This window comes from Oncorhynchus nerka, linkage group LG27 (assembly GCF_034236695.1).
Source record: "Oncorhynchus nerka isolate Pitt River linkage group LG27, Oner_Uvic_2.0, whole genome shotgun sequence".
Taxonomy (NCBI): domain Eukaryota; kingdom Metazoa; phylum Chordata; class Actinopteri; order Salmoniformes; family Salmonidae; genus Oncorhynchus; species Oncorhynchus nerka.
In genome coordinates, this window is record NC_088422.1 from 88121644 (window position 1) to 88138625 (window position 16982).

Here is a 16982-nt window from a genome sequence, read left to right on the forward strand (position 1 = left end):
ATGAGTAATAAAAAAGAGAATTGGGCTGCCTGTGTAAAGGCATTATATGACAGTACTCATTAACATCCCAAACCACTTTTTGGACCTTACTTCATTTGTTTTCTGAGAAAATTGTACCAAATGCATAACGTTTCAAATGTTCAAAAAATGTGTTAGAGCTTTATTCAGATCAAAGTTAAGACGGTGAATAAACTAACATAAATACAGAACAATAGATTCAGGTCATACTCCTGTGCACCCATAAATGAACTTTATAATCCTCAAACGCACAACTGGAAACATGCATACAGGCTATTCATAATCATATGATAAACATTAAACATAAACTCTTTTACACAGCAGATCACACAGTCTTTAAAATGACTCAATTATACAAAAAGGTCTGGGAGCAACGGCGCAATCCTGGGTTCTGCTCTCTCGCTGATAATGTAAAACACAATCTGTTCCGTCGTCTTTGTCAGGCTACAGTCCAAAAGGAGGAATGGAAAGATCCTTGATGCTTTTTAACATGCTTGTTTTTTGTATTTTTTTTTAACACCAGAAAAACAGCCTTTCCAGTAGTAGCCAACAAAGTAATTAAAGCCCAATTAATCAATCTAAATATTGTAACGGTTTAAATCTTCAGATTTTTCATAAACCACAACATTTAAGGGATAAAAGAATTAAAACTACAAAAGGAAACCGGTTAAGTAAAAATACATTTACAAAGACAGTTTGTGCAGCTGACATGCATGATTTTAAAGTGTCCGATGGGATGGAGCGTTGCTCACATAAACTACTTCAAATCAAAAGAGGAAACGGAGAAAGGAAGAGGTGGTTGATGGGTCATCTAAAAGCGCAGGCTTCCGGGTGGACATCTCAGCAAACCTGTTTTCAGATCTTCTGTATCTTCTCCCCGACGCAGACAGGGTTGGCTTTCCGGATCTTCTCCGCTGCGTCGGCCTTGTAGTTGAAAGTGCAGTTGTGAACGTCTGAGTACCGGTGCATGCTGCAGAACACGTTGCCGCATCGGCAGTCGAAGCCTGGGAACACAGACGGAAGAGTTTGAAGGTAAAAGAAAAAAGAAAATGGCTGACCGCCAAATGTATCTCCAGGATATAAAGTACATGCAGAGACAGAAAATGGGAACTATTAAGTCACTGCACTAAGCCAACAGGAGAATGTGTCAGAACCTTACCCGTGAGGCCGACTTTCTTGCGGCAGGAGAAGCAGCGATTCTTCTTGGCAGCTTTGGGTTGGTCTGAGTCCGAGGGTTTGTCCTGTCCGTCTACCGAGGCCTGGTCCGTGTCCTCGGATACCGATACAGACACTGGATGGATCACACAGAACAACAACTTTACAGTCTCGCCTTCTCAGCAATACTGCTGCAGCTTTAAAGGAATTCCCAATACCCATGCTTTTCAGGAGATGGCACTACAATTCACTGTGCTACAGACTAACGCTTCCATCACACAGACAGAGTCATTGCATTTTGGTACACCAGAAGTACATTCATTTCCAATGAAAACGCTGCGTTTGCCTTGCAGCATTGCAGAGCGTTCGGTGTGGTGCATACGGTGGATTTATCGATGTGTCAAACTGTCTGCGTAGACGACATGACAGAAATGGTAGCAGAAGGTGAATGTTGAACATTCGGAACATACATATCCAGATGTTGCGTACTATTTTGCACAAGGACACGGTCAGTGTGATCGAAGCGGAAACCTACTATGCTTGTTGCCACTTAACATATTTTCAGTAGGAAAAATAAAAAAAACTGCTGAAAAATGGACATTTTTTACAACACATTTGCTTTTCTTTGTTTAGATTAACTTTTGAACATAATGGGTAGAAAAGCTTATATTTTCTGGCACAAAGCCAGCGCCCTTTCCCTGTCATGGAGAAGAGAAGTCACAACAGAAGTGACTGGGTTATTGCATGGTGCCAGTACTTGCCTTTGGGTAAACGTATCACACAGTAAGCATTCAACTGTAAGAATGAAGTGTTAAAGTACTAACCAGTTCCTTTATTGTTCGTATCTTGATATTTTTTCCTCCTATTAACAAAGTAAACATTTTTATATACACGTGTCCTTTTTAAGTTTATACAAAACCCATATTGTACAGTCTTGACCATATGGATATGAAGGGATGATTTTTAGAAGGGGCCTGAAGATTGGGACTGTGTCCAGTCCTCTCAAAGAGCATCCTTTCTTCATTACCTTTGAATAGTAGTGGATGGAGTTTCTACAATACCCTTTCACCCATGGTGACATGGAAGATCAGTGGTCGTGGGGGAAAGGAGATAAGGAAAGGTGGCCATTGGGATTAAGTAGAAACCAAACGGAAGGAAATGTACCGAAACAGGGAGTACCTGAACTTATTCAATAAGAAACGCTTGTTTTCATTTTTCATTGCAAAACATTTAGCTACGGTGTGCACTTATGAATACGACCCAGGTTTTGGCCACCCTTGGTACAGGGGAAGCAGCTAGCAGCTGTTCTCAGACTCTCACTGCTCTCTAGAACTCACTCAATCCACTCTCTAAAAGCTTATAAGCCATTATAACAACCATTGACAGCCGTCTGTTCTGTCTGTGTGCGTCCCAAAAGGCACCCTATTCCCTATATACACAGTAGTGCACTACTTTAGACCAGATCCCCATAGGCCATGGTCAGAAATAGTGCACTACACATTGGGAATAGGGTGCCATTTGTCGCAATTGTCCTCACTCACCCTTCTCTCCATGTGGCTCCTCTAGCTTCCTCTTGCGAGAGCTGTCCTCTGGGGCAGGCCTTCTGACTGACTTCCTGTCCTGGCTATCCTGGCTTCTCACTGGCTGACTGTCCTGTCTATCAGGGCAAGTCCCTGAGCTACCTGCTGTGCTGGGCTCCTGCTGTTCACTTTCTACAGCTGCTCTACATGGTGCTCGCTCTGCACACAGACACACACACAGAGACAAACTTTAGCGACTGGTTTGTAATTCAAGACTAAAAGCTTAACACTTTGGGGTATTTTCTACCCTTCTAACACGGTTCCTCTTTAATAAATGTTGAATTGGGTATATGTACTGTAACTGTTCTAGAAGACAGAAACACTAGAGACCTATAGGTTATGACTGTAACCCCAGTTCTCTGATAGTATGAGTGAGGTATTTCACTATGGGATACGCCCCCAGTGGATTCGTCAGAAGCCTTACTACACTACACCCGCCATGATTGGCTGGACGTCGAGACGTGCGAGTCGGGAAAGGGTGTCCCTCCTACCCTATAAAGAGCCCAACGCAACATCTGAGTCATTCAAGAATAAGCCACACCTCTTCCCTACTCATGCAAGGAGGGTGTTCTAGTGAAATACTTCACTCATACTATCAGAGAACCTGGGTTAGAGTTGTAATCTATAGTTCTCTTAAGTATTAGTATCAGTATTTCACTATGGGATATACTGACTCCCGTATTGCCAGACAAGCTTATCCTGACGACTGCCTGCCCTGTGCTATATATCACAAACGCTGGGGGCGTATCCCATAGTGAAATACAGAAACTAATACTTGAACTGTTCTAGAAGAGGGTAGACACAAACACTAGAGAACCAGTGTAACAGGAAGCTCCCGCGCTCAGGTCTGTTCAACGCTGGTTCAACCAATCGGATTCCACGCTTCAAGATTGCATCGTCACGTGGACTGGGACATGTTCCGCATTGCGACGAACAACATTGATGTATATGCTGATTCGGTGAGCGGGTTCATGGACATATTCAATCAATCCTTATCCCAGTCTGCTGTTCCCACATGCTTCAAGAGGGCCACCATTGCTCCTGTTACCAAGAAAGCTAAGGTAATTTAGACAGAAACACTAGAGAACCCGTGTAACTGTTCTAGAAGAGGGTAGATGGAAACACTAGAGAACCAGTGTAACTGTTCTAGAAGAGGGTAGACAGAAACACTAGAGAGCCAGTGTAACTGTTCTAGAAGAGGGTAGACAGAAACACTAGAGAACCAGTGTAACTGTTCTAGAAGAGGGTAGACGGAAACACTAGAGAACCAGTGTAACTGTTCTAGAAGAGGGTAGACAAACACTAGAGAGCCAGTAACTGTTCTAGAAGAGGGTAGACAGAAACACTAGAGAACCAGTGTAACTGTAATCCAGCAGGAGAGGATTGTGTCTGAAGTCCTTCCTGAAATCGCTAGGCTGAACTTTGGGCTTTCTCTACTACCGATCTCTAAGCAAATAGAGATGGGACAACAATGTGCGTCTGTGTGTAAAACCACCCCACGGACTGAGATTGACTGCAAGAGGGTATGAGGTGAAGGGTTCCCATGGTAGTGAGCCCACATTTGGTGTGAGACCTCAGGCTATTCACAGGAACATGAGAGGGTAGCAAAGCAACAGCACTATTGTCTGAATCCTAACTTGAGAGTCGCCTGCATAACTCAAGTCTTATGTACACCATGCATTGATGTCAATTCATGTCAATGACATCTAGCACAGAAATGGGAGTTACACGCGCACATCTCACATGACGATTGACTCGTCCCTATGAGAAAAGGTTTGTGTGAAACACGCTGGTAATACACACCTTGTATCTCTTCTGTTTTCAGGTCTTCTTCAGATGTGGCTGTCCTCTCCTCTTCTGAATGAGTAGCTGGTGCTGTCGTTAAGAGTGACTGGCTAGATGCAACCCTGGGGGGGTGTAAGTGTTCAATTAGCCTAAAGCATGATCCATCAGTCGGTGGTCTAGATTAGAAGACTAGTTATATACAGCATTATGAAAATGGTACACTTGAAGACTTCAATTTAATCCTATTCAGGATGTTTCTGAAAATGCACTGAAGGAAGAAAACGGACTAAAATCCAATGACATGCGACTCATTGCCATAGTTGATGACAATCATACTACAAAGCATTTCACCACTAATGCCCACCTCACTGTCAGACAGTCAGAATGATTGGCATTCACATGAGGCATTTAGCAGACGCTCTTATCCAGAAAGACCTAGTGGCAGCTGTCCACTGTGGCTTGATAATAGGGTCTCTGTGGTTATAGATAAGAGCTACAAGCTTTCAATGTTGAAGCAATAAAAAGTGTATTAAAAATGGATAAAACCGTAACGACCGTAGAGAAATGAGCAGAATTCAATTCTATACAGTGATTTAAAAAAAAATTCAAATCATTTTCTGTGGGTTTGAGAAAACAGTGTCCCTGTAGATTTGGGCAGGGCTAGGTACAGTACAGATTGACAAAGACAGAGCTCATTAGATAACCACAGAAGGTCTTGTGTCTTTAACGCACACACTGGGGGGGAAACGGACATGGCAAGTGGAATCTGTCTCATAGAAGAGACAGAAGCGTCCAGGGAGATGACATCACACTATATGATTGACTTCCTTGTACTGTACTTCAATGGGGTACAGGAAGACCATGGTGCAAAAATAACCTTCACTTCCGCTGAGAAACCACTTAATGATTGACACACTCATTTAAAATGACACATCTCTGAATTTTGTAACAGGAAATCAATTATCCAGGTTTAAAATAATAATTAAAGCCTGGGAATCCACCGTCATACTAGCCTTGACCATACGTAGTAAGCAATGCAAGTACTACAAATTGCGACGCAAAATGACTCTACTTAGCAAAAATACTCAGACGTGGGCAGCCCCACAGCTATAAACTGGTGTGCAAGTATGCAGGATTGCCATGTGATTGTTTTTGGCATTGCGTACGTACAGTAATAACTATGTATATCTAGTGAACCTACGTTTCACATAGGCTACTTTATTACATTGATTTCCACATGGCCTGTGTATCCTATACTGTATGTTGCATGGCTGGCTTGGCAGCTACACCGTAGACATGGTGGTGGAGGTGTGATCATGCTTATAGTGCGTTTCAGAGAAGAGTAGCTCTATACCTACTGTACCTGTTCATCCTGGTGTCTGTGTGGGTCGTGGCTGACGGCACGTCTACAGTACTGCTCTCTGAGCACTGGGCTAGGAGGGACTCCCCCAGGCTGCTAACCGCCGCCGAGGACGACACTGCAATGACAACACGTTTCAATCAGAGCAGCCCCAAAACAGAGAGGAAGAGGCAAAGTGAGAGGGACAACTGGGCTCAAAATCTGTCTTCTCCAGCAGGTGCCGTTTTGATTTTTCACTCACCAAGCAAGGAGGTTTTCTATGTAGGTCAATGAGTGTAGAATTTGATAGAATCTTACCCTGATGAAGACAGCTTGTCTGTCGAAACATTGGATATTAGGTTATTAAATTATTGGATCCTCCTAGAGTGTGGGCGCTCCTTTAAATGTTTCCAGTGTTCTCCTCCACTAGCCAGCACCTCGCCTAAATAGCTGTGTGTTTCTAGTGTTCTCCTCCACTAGCCAGCACCTCGCCTAAATAGCTGTGTGTTTCAAGTGTTCTACTCCACTAGCCAGCACCTCGCCTAAATAGCTGTGTGTTTCAAGTGTTCTACTCCGCTAGTCAGCACCTCGCCTAAATAGCTGTGTGTTTCTACTCCGCTAGTCAGCACCTCGCCTAAATAGCTGTGTTTCAAGTGTTCTACTCCGCTAGCCAGCACCTCACCTAAATAGCTGTGTTTCTACTCCGCTAGCCAGCACCTCGCCTAAATAGCTGTGTTTCTAGTGTTCTACTCCGCTAGCCAGCACCTCGCCTAAATAGCTGTGTGTTTCAAGTGTTCTACTCTGCTAGTCAGCACCTCGCCTAAATAGCTGTGTTTCTACTCCGCTAGCCAGCACCTCACCTAAATAGCTGTGTGTTTCAAGTGTTCTACTCCGCTAGTCAGCACCTCGCCTAAATAGCTGTGTGTTTCTACTCCGCTAGCCAGCACCTCGCCTAAATAGCTGTGTTTCTAGTGTTCTACTCCGCTAGCCAGCACCTCGCCTAAATAGCTGTGTGTTTCAAGTGTTCTACTCTGCTAGTCAGCACCTCGCCTAAATAGCTGTGTGTTTCAAGTGTACTACTCCGCTAGTCAGCACCTCGCCTAAATAGCTGTGTTTCAAGTGTTCTACTCCGCTAGCCAGCACCTCGCCTAAATAGCTGTGTGTTTCAAGTGTTCTACTCCGCTAGTCAGCACCTCGCCTAAATAGCTGTGTGTTTCAAGTGTTCTCCTCCACTAGCCAGCACCACGCCTAAATAAGTGTGTGTTTCTAGTGTTCTCCTCCACTAGCCAGCACCTCGCCTAAATAGCTGTGTGTTTCTAGTGTTCTCCTCCACTAGCCAGCACCACACCTAAATAGCTGTGTGTTTCTAGTGTTCTCCTCCACTAGCCAGCACCTCGCCTAAATAGCTGTGTGTTTCTAGTGTTCTCCTCCACTAGCCAGCACCACACCTAAATAAGTGTGTGTTTCTAGTGTTCTCCTCCACTAGCCAGCACCACACCTAAATAGGTGTGTGTTTCTAGTGTTCTACTCCGCTAGCCAGCACCACACCTAAATAGCTGTGTGTTTCTAGTGTTCTCCTCCACTAGCCAGCACCTCGCCTAAATAGCTGTGTGTTTCTAGTGTTCTCCTCCACTAGCCAGCACCACACCTAAATAAGTGTGTGTTTCTAGTGTTCTCCTCCACTAGCCAGCACCACACCTAAATAGCTGTGTTTCTAGTGTTCTCCTCCACTAGCCAGCACCACACCTAAATAGCTGTGTTTCTAGTGTTCTCCTCCACTAGCCAGCACCACACCTAAATAGCTGTGTGTTTCTAGTGTTCTCCTCCACTAGCCAGCACCTCACCTAAATAGCTGTGTGTTTCTAGTGTTCTCCTCCACTAGCCAGCACCACACCTAAATAGCTGTGTGTTTCTAGTGTTCTACTCCGCTAGCCAGCACCACGCCTAAATAGGTGTGTGTTTCTAGTGTTCTACTCCGCTAGCCAGCACCACACCTAAATAGCTGTGTGTTTCTAGTGTTCTCCTCCACTAGCCAGCACCTCACCTAAATAGCTGTGTGTTTCTAGTGTTCTCCTCCACTAGCCAGCACCACGCCTAAATAGCTGTGTGTTTCTAGTGTTCTACTCCGCTAGCCAGCACCACACCTAAATAGCTGTGTGTTTCTAGTGTTCTCCTCCACTAGCCAGCACATCACCTAAATAGCTGTGTGTTTCTAGTGTTCTCCTCCACTAGCCAGCACCACGCCTAAATAGGTGTGTTTCTAGTGTTCTCCTCCACTAGCCAGCACCACACCTAAATAGGTGTGTGTTTCTAGTGTTCTACTCCGCTAGCCAGCACCTCGCCTAAATAGGTGTGTGTTTCTAGTGTTCTACTCCGCTAGCCAGCACCACGCCTAAATAGGTGTGTGTTTCTAGTGTTCTCCTCCACTAGCCAGCACCACGCCTAAATAGGTGTGTGTTTCTAGTGTTCTCCTCCACTAGCCAGCACCACGCCTAAATAGCTGTGTGTTTCTAGTGTTCTACTCCGCTAGCCAGCGCCTCACCTAAATAGCTGTGTGTTTCTAGTGTTCTCCTCCACTAGCCAGCACCTCACCCAAATAGGTGTGTGTTTCTAGTGTTCTCCTCCACTAGCCAGCACCTCGCCTAAATAGCTGTGTGTTTCTACTCCGCTAGCCAGCACCACACCTAAATAGCTGTGTGTTTCTAGTGTTCTCCTCCACTAGCCAGCACCACAACTAAATAGCTGTGTGTTTCTAGTGTTCTACTCCGCTAGCCAGCACCTCGCCTAAATAGCTGTGTGTTTCTTTCACCACTTGTAAAATGCAATGGCTTATTTGATAGAATATATATGTTCTAATGCTTAGGTTGTTACGAGTGGACTGATATAAGTAGGATACATGACATCCTGGAAACTTAGAGAAAAAATACGTTATATTGGAGTTGTGCCTGTTGTTCATACAGGCATCTGCCCTCTCATTGGCTAGAATGGGCCAACTTGATCTTGCCTCCTGACTGCCTTCCATTTTTAAGACATTTCTTTTAATTGGGTATCTGCTCAATATAATGGATAATCTGTGGCAAAAGTCACTCACTCAAACGAGACAGTGTCTAAAGTTAGTCACTGTCTGGTGTTACTGTCGCTATCATTAGTCTTTCAAACAAACTTCAGTCGTTTTTTGTAAACTGACTTCATTGGGAAATAGTAAGTCCCAAACATCAGCAATTGTGCTCACTCAGTCAAAAGTCAAAAAGGGTCGGTGTCAATATTTTGGTCTTTTTTGATTGCTAAACTAAATGATCATCAATAAGATAGTGGAAAGCTCTGTGGAATCTCTTTCCTACTCACCTGGTGGACTGACTCGTCCATTGTTGTTTTGTCTCTGGAGGAAGTCCTTGTAGCACATGGAACACATGCCATTGTTTCGCGGGTTGCTGTAGAAACCGCAGCCAGTGGTGCAGAGCAGCGGCCCTTGGTTCTGGTTGGTCTCCTGGGCCATGTCCCTCCTGTGGAGGTCAAGAGGGGAGAGATCAAAGCCATATTGACCTATCACGCCATTTCAGGATTGGCTGCTGTCTAGGTCTAAAACATGCTTAGGTATTGGTGAAAGCCAAAGGTTAGTTTCTTGAAAAGGGAGCAGAGATGGCCAGTGTGCTGTTGCAAAAGGCTATACCACTTAGCACACACTTTTATCCAAGGTGACTTTTAGAATAAGTACGTGATCCTTGTGGTAACTGAACACACACCTGTGGTGTTGCTAGTGCCATATTCTTACCAACTGACACACCGAACCGGAAGGAAGATTGTCTTCTAATCTCTAGCCAGCTGTAGCATTGAAAGTGGTATAAACCAAAACAAGTTGGTCACAATTCCCTAGACTTGGACTCACAAGTTCTAGAAGTTGTTTGTTGCATCACGATGCCTGAGCATTCTATGGCAACACAATGACCTAAGCACTGAAAACATATAATCCCTGGTACTTAGGCTATCTGATATTAACACATAGGAGAGCTATGTACAGTGGGGCAAAAAAGTATTGTCAGCCACCAATTGTGCAAGTTCTCCCACTTAAAAAGATGAGGCCTGTAATTTTCATCATAGGTACACTTCAACCATGACAGACAAAATTAGAAGAAATTTTTTTTCTCCAGAAAATCACATTGTAGGATTTTTAATGAATTTGCAAATTACGGTGGAAAATAAGTATTTGGTCAATAACAAAAGTTTCTCAATACTTTGTTATATACCCTTTGTTGGCAATGACAGAGGTCAAACCTTTTCTGTAAGTCTTCACAAGGTTTTTGGCCCATTCCTCCATGCAGATCTCCTCTAGAGCAGTGATGTTTTGGGGCTGTTGTTGGACAACAGGGACTTTCAACTCCCTCCAAATATTTTCTATGGGGTTGAGATCTGGAGACTGGCTAGGCCACTCCAGGACCTTGAAATGCTTCTTACGAAGCCACTCCTTCGCTGCCCGGGCAGTGTGTTTGGGATCATTGTCATGCTGAAAGACCCAGCCACGTTTCATCTTCAATGCCCTTGCTGATGGTAGGCTTTGTTACTTTGGTCCCAGCTCTCTGCAGGTCATTCACTAGGTCCCCCCGTGTGGTTCTGGGATTTTTGCTCACCGTTCTTGTGATCATTTTGACCCCACGGGGTGAGATCTTGCGTGGAGCCCCAGATCGAGGGAGATTATCAGTGGTCTTGTATGTCTTCTATTTCCTAATAATTGCTCCCACAGTTGATTTCTTCAAATCAAGCTGCTTACCTATTGCAGATTCAGGTCTACAATTTTGTTTCTGGTGTCCTTTGACAGCTCTTTGGTCTTGGCCATAGTGGAGTTTGGAGTGTGACTGTTTGAGGTTGTGGACAGGTGTCTTTTATACTGATAACAAGTTCAAACAGGTGCCATTAATACAGGTAACGAGACGAGGACAGAGGAGCCTCTTAAAGAAGAAGTTACAGGTCTGTGAGAGCCAGAAATCTTGCTTGTTTGTAGGTGACCAAATACTTATTTTCCACCATAATTTGCAAATAAATTCATTAAAACTCCTACAATGTGATTTTCTGGATTTTTTTTTCTCATTTTGTCTGTCATAGTTGAAGTGTACCTATGATGAAAATTACAGGCCTCTCATCTTTTTAAGTGGGAGAACTTGCACAATTGGTGGCTGACTAAATACTTTTTTGCCCCACTGTAGGTTAATTGCTGAAAGTGGAAGATAACAGTAGCTACTACTAATCTGTGTCTTTGGTCACGCCCAATCTCTGACCGACCGACTGCTGAGTGTGTATGGTGTAACTCTCACTTCTGTTTCTCTGGGCCAGCCTGCCCTTGTAAGGCAGTCAAAACAACATATAGCCTAAGCGCAGAGTTAAAATGTGCTAAAAATCAGAGGAGAAACCCAAGCCTCACACTCCTGTATAACAAGTGACAGGCTGACACAGACTTGAGAGAAGAGGGTAAGAAGAGGGGCAGGGAATGAGGCTGCTTATGTCACCAACTGGATGTGGGTGACCTAGAGACAGAGACTAGAGAGCAGAGAGACTAACTACAGGTCAAATACAGCCTAGAGAGCAGAGAGACTAACTACAGGTCAAATACAGCCTAGAGAGCAGAGAGACTAACTACAGGTCAAATACAGCCTAGAGAACAGAGAGACTAACTACAGGTAAAATACAGCCTAGAGAGCAGAGAGACTAACTACAGGTAAAATACAGCCTAGAGAGCAGAGAGACTAACTACAGGTCAAATACAGCCTAGAGACAGAGAGACTAACTACAGGTCAAATACAGCCTAGAGAGCAGAGAGACTAACTACAGGTAAAATACAGCCTAGAGAGCAGAGAGACTAACTACAGGTCAAATACAGCCTAGAGACAGAGAGACTAACTACAGGTCAAATACAGCCTAGAGAGCAGAGAGACTAACTACAGGTCAAATACAGCCTAGAGAACAGAGAGACTAACTACAGGTCAAATACAGCCTAGAGAGCAGAGAGACTAACTACAGGTAAAATACAGCCTAGAGAGCAGAGAGACTAACTACAGGTCAAATACAGCCTAGAGACAGAGAGACTAACTACAGGTCAAATACAGCCTAGAGAGCAGAGAGACTAACTACAGGTCAAATACAGCCTAGAGAACAGAGAGACTAACTACAGGTCAAATACAGCCTAGAGAGCAGAGAGACTAACTACAGGTAAAATACAGCCTAGAGAGCAGAGAGACTAACTACAGGTCAAATACAGCCTAGAGACAGAGAGACTAACTACAGGTCAAATACAGCCTAGAGAGCAGAGAGACTAACTACAGGTCAAATACAGCCTAGAGAACAGAGAGACTAACTACAGGTCAAATACAGCCTCAGCGTAGGCTAACAACTTGATTTACAGCTCACCTTTTTTGTTATACACCAAGTCAGGGTTCCCCAACTGGCAGCCCGCCGTTCAATTTCTTTGCCCCCCCTCCCCCAAGTTTTCTGAGCAAGAAAAAGGGACATAAGACTAAAAGACTAAAAACACCAGCAAAATCAGCTAAATTAACTTGAGATCTTTTCCAAAGAATTTCCACACATAAAGAGATATGTGATTATACACAAATGTAAGCAAGGTTTGAAATGACTATTTTAGTCAAATGATATCTGTTTGGGCTTCTTGCAGTCAATTTGCACGTTTACAGTAATTATGTTCTGGCCCCCTGACCATCTGCTGAATCTAGTTGATGATCCCTGCACTAGGCTATATAATTGAGCCTAATACATTCTATGCGGCCTCATTTTCTGTGTGGGGAACAGCATTAGGCCTAATTCGATACAGGCTACTGCTCCATAGCCAAGTTGATAGCCTACACTCTTTGTAACACTTAGGCTACTATGTCAAAACATCAAAGAAGCCACAGAAATGAAAACTCTGCTAATGTGGCATAAGCTGCATAAGGATGCATCCCAAAAGACATTATATTAGGCCCTGCTCAAAAGTAGTGCACTAAATGTTTATGCATTTAACCTTTATTTAACTAGGCAAGTCAGTTAAAAACAAATTCTTATTTACAATGACAGCCTACACCGACCAAACCGGGACAGCGCTGGACCAATTGTGTGTCGCCCAATGGGACTCCCAATCACAGCCGGTTGTGATACAGCCTGGAATCAAATCAGAGTGTCGGTAGTGACGCCTCTAGCACCGAGATGCAGTGCCTTGGAACGCTGCACCACTCGGGAGCCCAAATATAGGGAATAGGGTGCCATTTGGGACGTAGTCTAAACTAAGCCTGGATATGGTAACACTGATCTGGGTAGTAGTGATGTAATGGTGCATCTGCTGGGCTGGACATCTGGTGTATGGTTTAGTACACTGCCATTTCCTCCATGGGAGACAGGATAGGGAGGGCTGCTTCACTACCCTGAGAATGCATAGGAAAATATACAGAACGAATAACAAGTTTAAGAGCGCGTGGACGTGTGACACCAAAGTGTCGTCAGCATCGTACTGGGCTCTTAAGGTAATACGGAGAGGACATCATCATCCTAATTCTATCTTTTACATAAACCGAGTGATTTGACAGAGAGGAGAGGGAGTGTGAGTGTGAGGAGAGAGGAGGAGAGAGAGGAGAGGAGAGAGAGAGAATAATCCAGTGGTAATCTCAGGGACTGTCTTTAATCAGGGTGGATAGCAACCACTCACAGAGGGCTGAAATACCAAGATAACCATGGTGAAAAGAAAGTGAGCCATACAACAGCAGGTTAACTCAATGAAGATCATGCTAACAGTGAGCTGAGATTCACGCTCTTTCTATTGCTACAGCCTGAAACCATAGACCGCCTATAGGCTCTCCTTTTGCTCAGGTCTTGTGCCACGTTCAGAATTTGTGCCGTGCCTGTGCGATTTCTCTCCTTTGATCTGAAATAGCCTACTGGTGGAAGAGACATGCAGATGTCCTAAGTAAGCATTTCGATGGACGGTGTATACCATGTGTATCCTGTACATACGACTAATACAACTTATCCAGATCCCGTATTTATGAAGTGTCTGATCTAGGATCAGATCCTGCCTGTCCATAATAATTTGATTCATTATGATCTGAAAGGCTAAACTGATCCTAGATCAACACTCCTACTTTGAGACACTTGATAAATACAGGCTCAGATCTCAGGTTCCGAAGATCAGCACCATTCCATCCTTCTCAATATTACTGTAATTAAAGTCCCTCCTCGCTCCCCTTCCTTACACCAATCATTGCCCCAATTCTCTACCCCTGCCCCCCCGATGCCAATCTCCAGATGAATTAGTGAGATTTCATGATGGCCTCCTCTAGTATAGATTATGTTATGCAATCTGCCATTTCAAATCTACAATAGTAACAATCCCACACAAACACACACACTACGCCCACACACACACGTGAGAGAGAAACACACACACACACATCATCAATGCATATAGACTGAAATCAGATCAAGCTTGAGTAGGCTACGTGGAAGCGATAAGTGGTGACTTCACACACAGCAGGCTACTTTCTCAGGTTGAACATAGAAACGATGTGGACTGTCTTTATAGCAGGCCAATGAGATGCTCCAGTCCAAAACAATGGCACCATAGTATTCCCTACATAGCCCTGCGGGCCCTGGTCAAAAGTAGTGCACTATATAGTAAATAGGGTGCCATTTAGGACACACACCTGGTGAGAGGTGAATCATTCAGAGAACACAACAACCATTAGGCCTACCTGGAGCTGAAACTATGTCTGGCATGCCATCGTTACGCTGTACAGTAACGTATATTTAACGAACATGGTGAGGAATCCAATATGTAGACTAGCCTGAACATCTTCCCTAATCATACATCTTAGCTAACAGGCAAGAGACATAAGGCCCATCTAAATGCCAAAACATGTGTAGACCTACACATTTCAGTTTACCTGAAATCTGGAAAACAAACGTATGAACTCCAGCTGAAGCCTTGTTGCACACATCACAGCAGAGGCTAAGGACAGTGTTATGTCATTGGCCTAGTTGTGCAACCACAGTGAACCAGTTCAACAAAGACTGACACACAGTCACTCATGACTATAGGCTACATGTTGACTCTCACAGATAGGCCGATATATTCACCTTGGCTGTGGAAAGAACCCTCTCCTCTACTAGCAAGGATGTCATCTGAGGGTATAGGCCAGGGACTTGTCATCTGATTCCATTTTTCTAATGTGGCGTAATGTGGTTTGGGGGAACCAATATAACTGTTCTTATAGGCTGGGGTAATAGTCTACTAGTGTTGTTTGAATAGGCCAACACTATCCAAGTCACAGGAACCCATTGCCATAGGCTAGCCTACATCCACATGACATCACAGGTGTTAGCCTACATTATGATTTGCCATTGGCTTTGTTTATTTAGCAAGTAAGCTTCATTTTAACTGAACAGCTGTCTTACAGCAACACTGGGCCTCTAGTAGTAGATGGACCTAGCAGCAACAGAGGAAGTATGGGTTCTCCATTGGGACTCAAAATAGTCCAATATAAGCTCTGAGATGCAACAAAGCGAAGGGCATTGTACGATAACATAAAAGCTATTTGATTGTGCTAGTCCCAAGCACATTAGCTACAAAAACAAACTGGGGAAATAAATGCTGCCATCAACTAGACAACATTATCCAAACATATAAATCAAACAATGAAAACTTGCAACAATTAACCTAGTCAGTAGCTCTTACAGTAGCTTGCAGTGAGCGCAGTAAATTGCGATTAAAATCACACGGAACTGTTTTAAAAATGTTGTTAGAAATCCCCAGCCTAGCCTGTATTATCGTTTTACTGACTGTCTCAACAGTGCCCAGTATTGTTCGGATAAGTGCATCATTGTAACAGGCAACTTAGGCAGAGACAAATAACGTTGGTTGAGAATAAACCTGAAATGGGTGTCCATCACAATCATGTAACTTTGTATTGGACCAACCTCAAGAAACGTAGCAATTTCCCCCTCTCTCCTACTCCTCTCTTTCTTCGTCTCTACACCAGCAGATTACATCCGACATCATACGTAGAATGATCCCACAACGTAACGTACTCAACTGACTACACATAATCCATTGTCATTGGCTGTTTGTTTAGTAAACCACGCCCATATACATTATCGTCTTGCACAAATTAAACGTCAATCATTTACAGCCTTTTAAAAACACAGCTGGTTGGACAGGGTATGTGAAAGTATACACCCCGAATACAACAGTGACAGAAAACAAGTATAATAACAAATTGTCACTGACAAAGTATTGTAACCAGCCATAACGTAAATGTAACGTTAGCGACCTCTTAATTTGCTGCCATTTATCAGTGTAACGTTAAGCAAACGTTATCTACTGTACGTCTAAGAAGTTGTTGACATCAACATGATTATGATGTAGTTAACTGCCTAAGCATCTACTGACCTATTATAGTTCAAATCCAACTTTAAAACAGGGAAGGTAACATTAAAAACAAAAACTATCTAGCTAACGTTAGCTAACATCAAGTGTTAAAGTTTTGTGCAGGCTAGCCGTCCTTGGATAAGTGGACACTAACCTAGTTTTTCAAGGACCGAGGTCATACACTATGATACAGTTACAGTAGCTAACGTCGTTAACTAACTAGCTAGCTAACGTAGTAGCACTGGCAGGATAGTATATCGTGTATATGTAGTCACACTAACGTTAGTTAGATAACTTAGCTGTACCAGAACTTTAGATGCTGTAGCTAAATAAAGATCCAAAGCATCGTTAAAAGTTAGTGCGATATCTACTGGCTAGCCAGCTAGCTACACAGACCTATCAGTAGCTAGCTTGTTTCAACTGACGTTGCCTTACCTTCTGTTTAACGTTACGTTTCTACTCGTAAGTAGCTAGCCCACGATAACTTTCTTGTACTTCGGAAAAGACTAGCTAGGTATGAAAAACGAACGACCACGATTTTAGGCTCGCTAACTCTACGCGGTGTTGTTGGGTCTGTCTTTTCTCGCCTCTCCCCTACCCCCGACCAGACACTGTCTATTTGTTACTTTTTACACTTCAACTCCGACTGGTAAACTGGCGGTGACGTCACAGACAATCCTTCACACGTCACTGGGCTGTCAAATAA

At 43.7% G+C, this 16982-nt stretch overlaps 1 protein-coding gene across 5 annotated transcripts; it reads right to left on the bottom strand.

Annotated features, from left to right (window-relative positions):
* Positions 1-139: 139 nt before the first annotated feature.
* On the bottom strand, positions 140-16885 carry zfand6 (zinc finger, AN1-type domain 6). Of its 5 annotated transcripts, none has more exons than XM_065012235.1 (6): positions 16712-16885; positions 9223-9380; positions 5893-6016; positions 4557-4660; positions 1178-1309; positions 140-1022 (listed from the first exon to the last, which is right to left on the bottom strand). In XM_065012235.1, exons 2-6 carry the CDS (start codon positions 9371-9373, stop codon positions 874-876), a joined length of 660 nt encoding a protein of 219 aa, XP_064868307.1. In that variant the 5' UTR covers positions 9374-9380; positions 16712-16885; the 3' UTR covers positions 140-873. The 5 variants fall into 5 exon arrangements, with proteins under 5 accessions (XP_064868307.1, XP_064868309.1, XP_064868308.1 ...); XM_065012237.1 differs by having other exon boundaries at positions 5902-6016; positions 16712-16883; XM_065012236.1 differs by lacking the exon at positions 16712-16885 and adding an exon at positions 15826-16086.
* Between the last annotated feature and the right edge of the window lie 97 nt (positions 16886-16982).

Bases quoted from the DNA above. Each gene is read 5' to 3' on its own strand.
- zfand6 (XM_065012235.1), bottom strand. From the start codon at position 9,373: ATGGCCCAGGAGACCAACCAGAACCAAGGGCCGCTGCTCTGCACCACT. The intron at 4,661-5,892 runs GTATAGAGCTAC...ACACCCCCCCAG, and splicing joins AGGATGAACAGGTACAGTAG to GGTTGCATCTAGCCAGTCAC. The intron at 1,310-4,556 runs GTGTGTATTACC...TGATCCATCCAG, and splicing joins GAAAACAGAAGAGATACAAG to TGTCTGTATCGGTATCCGAG.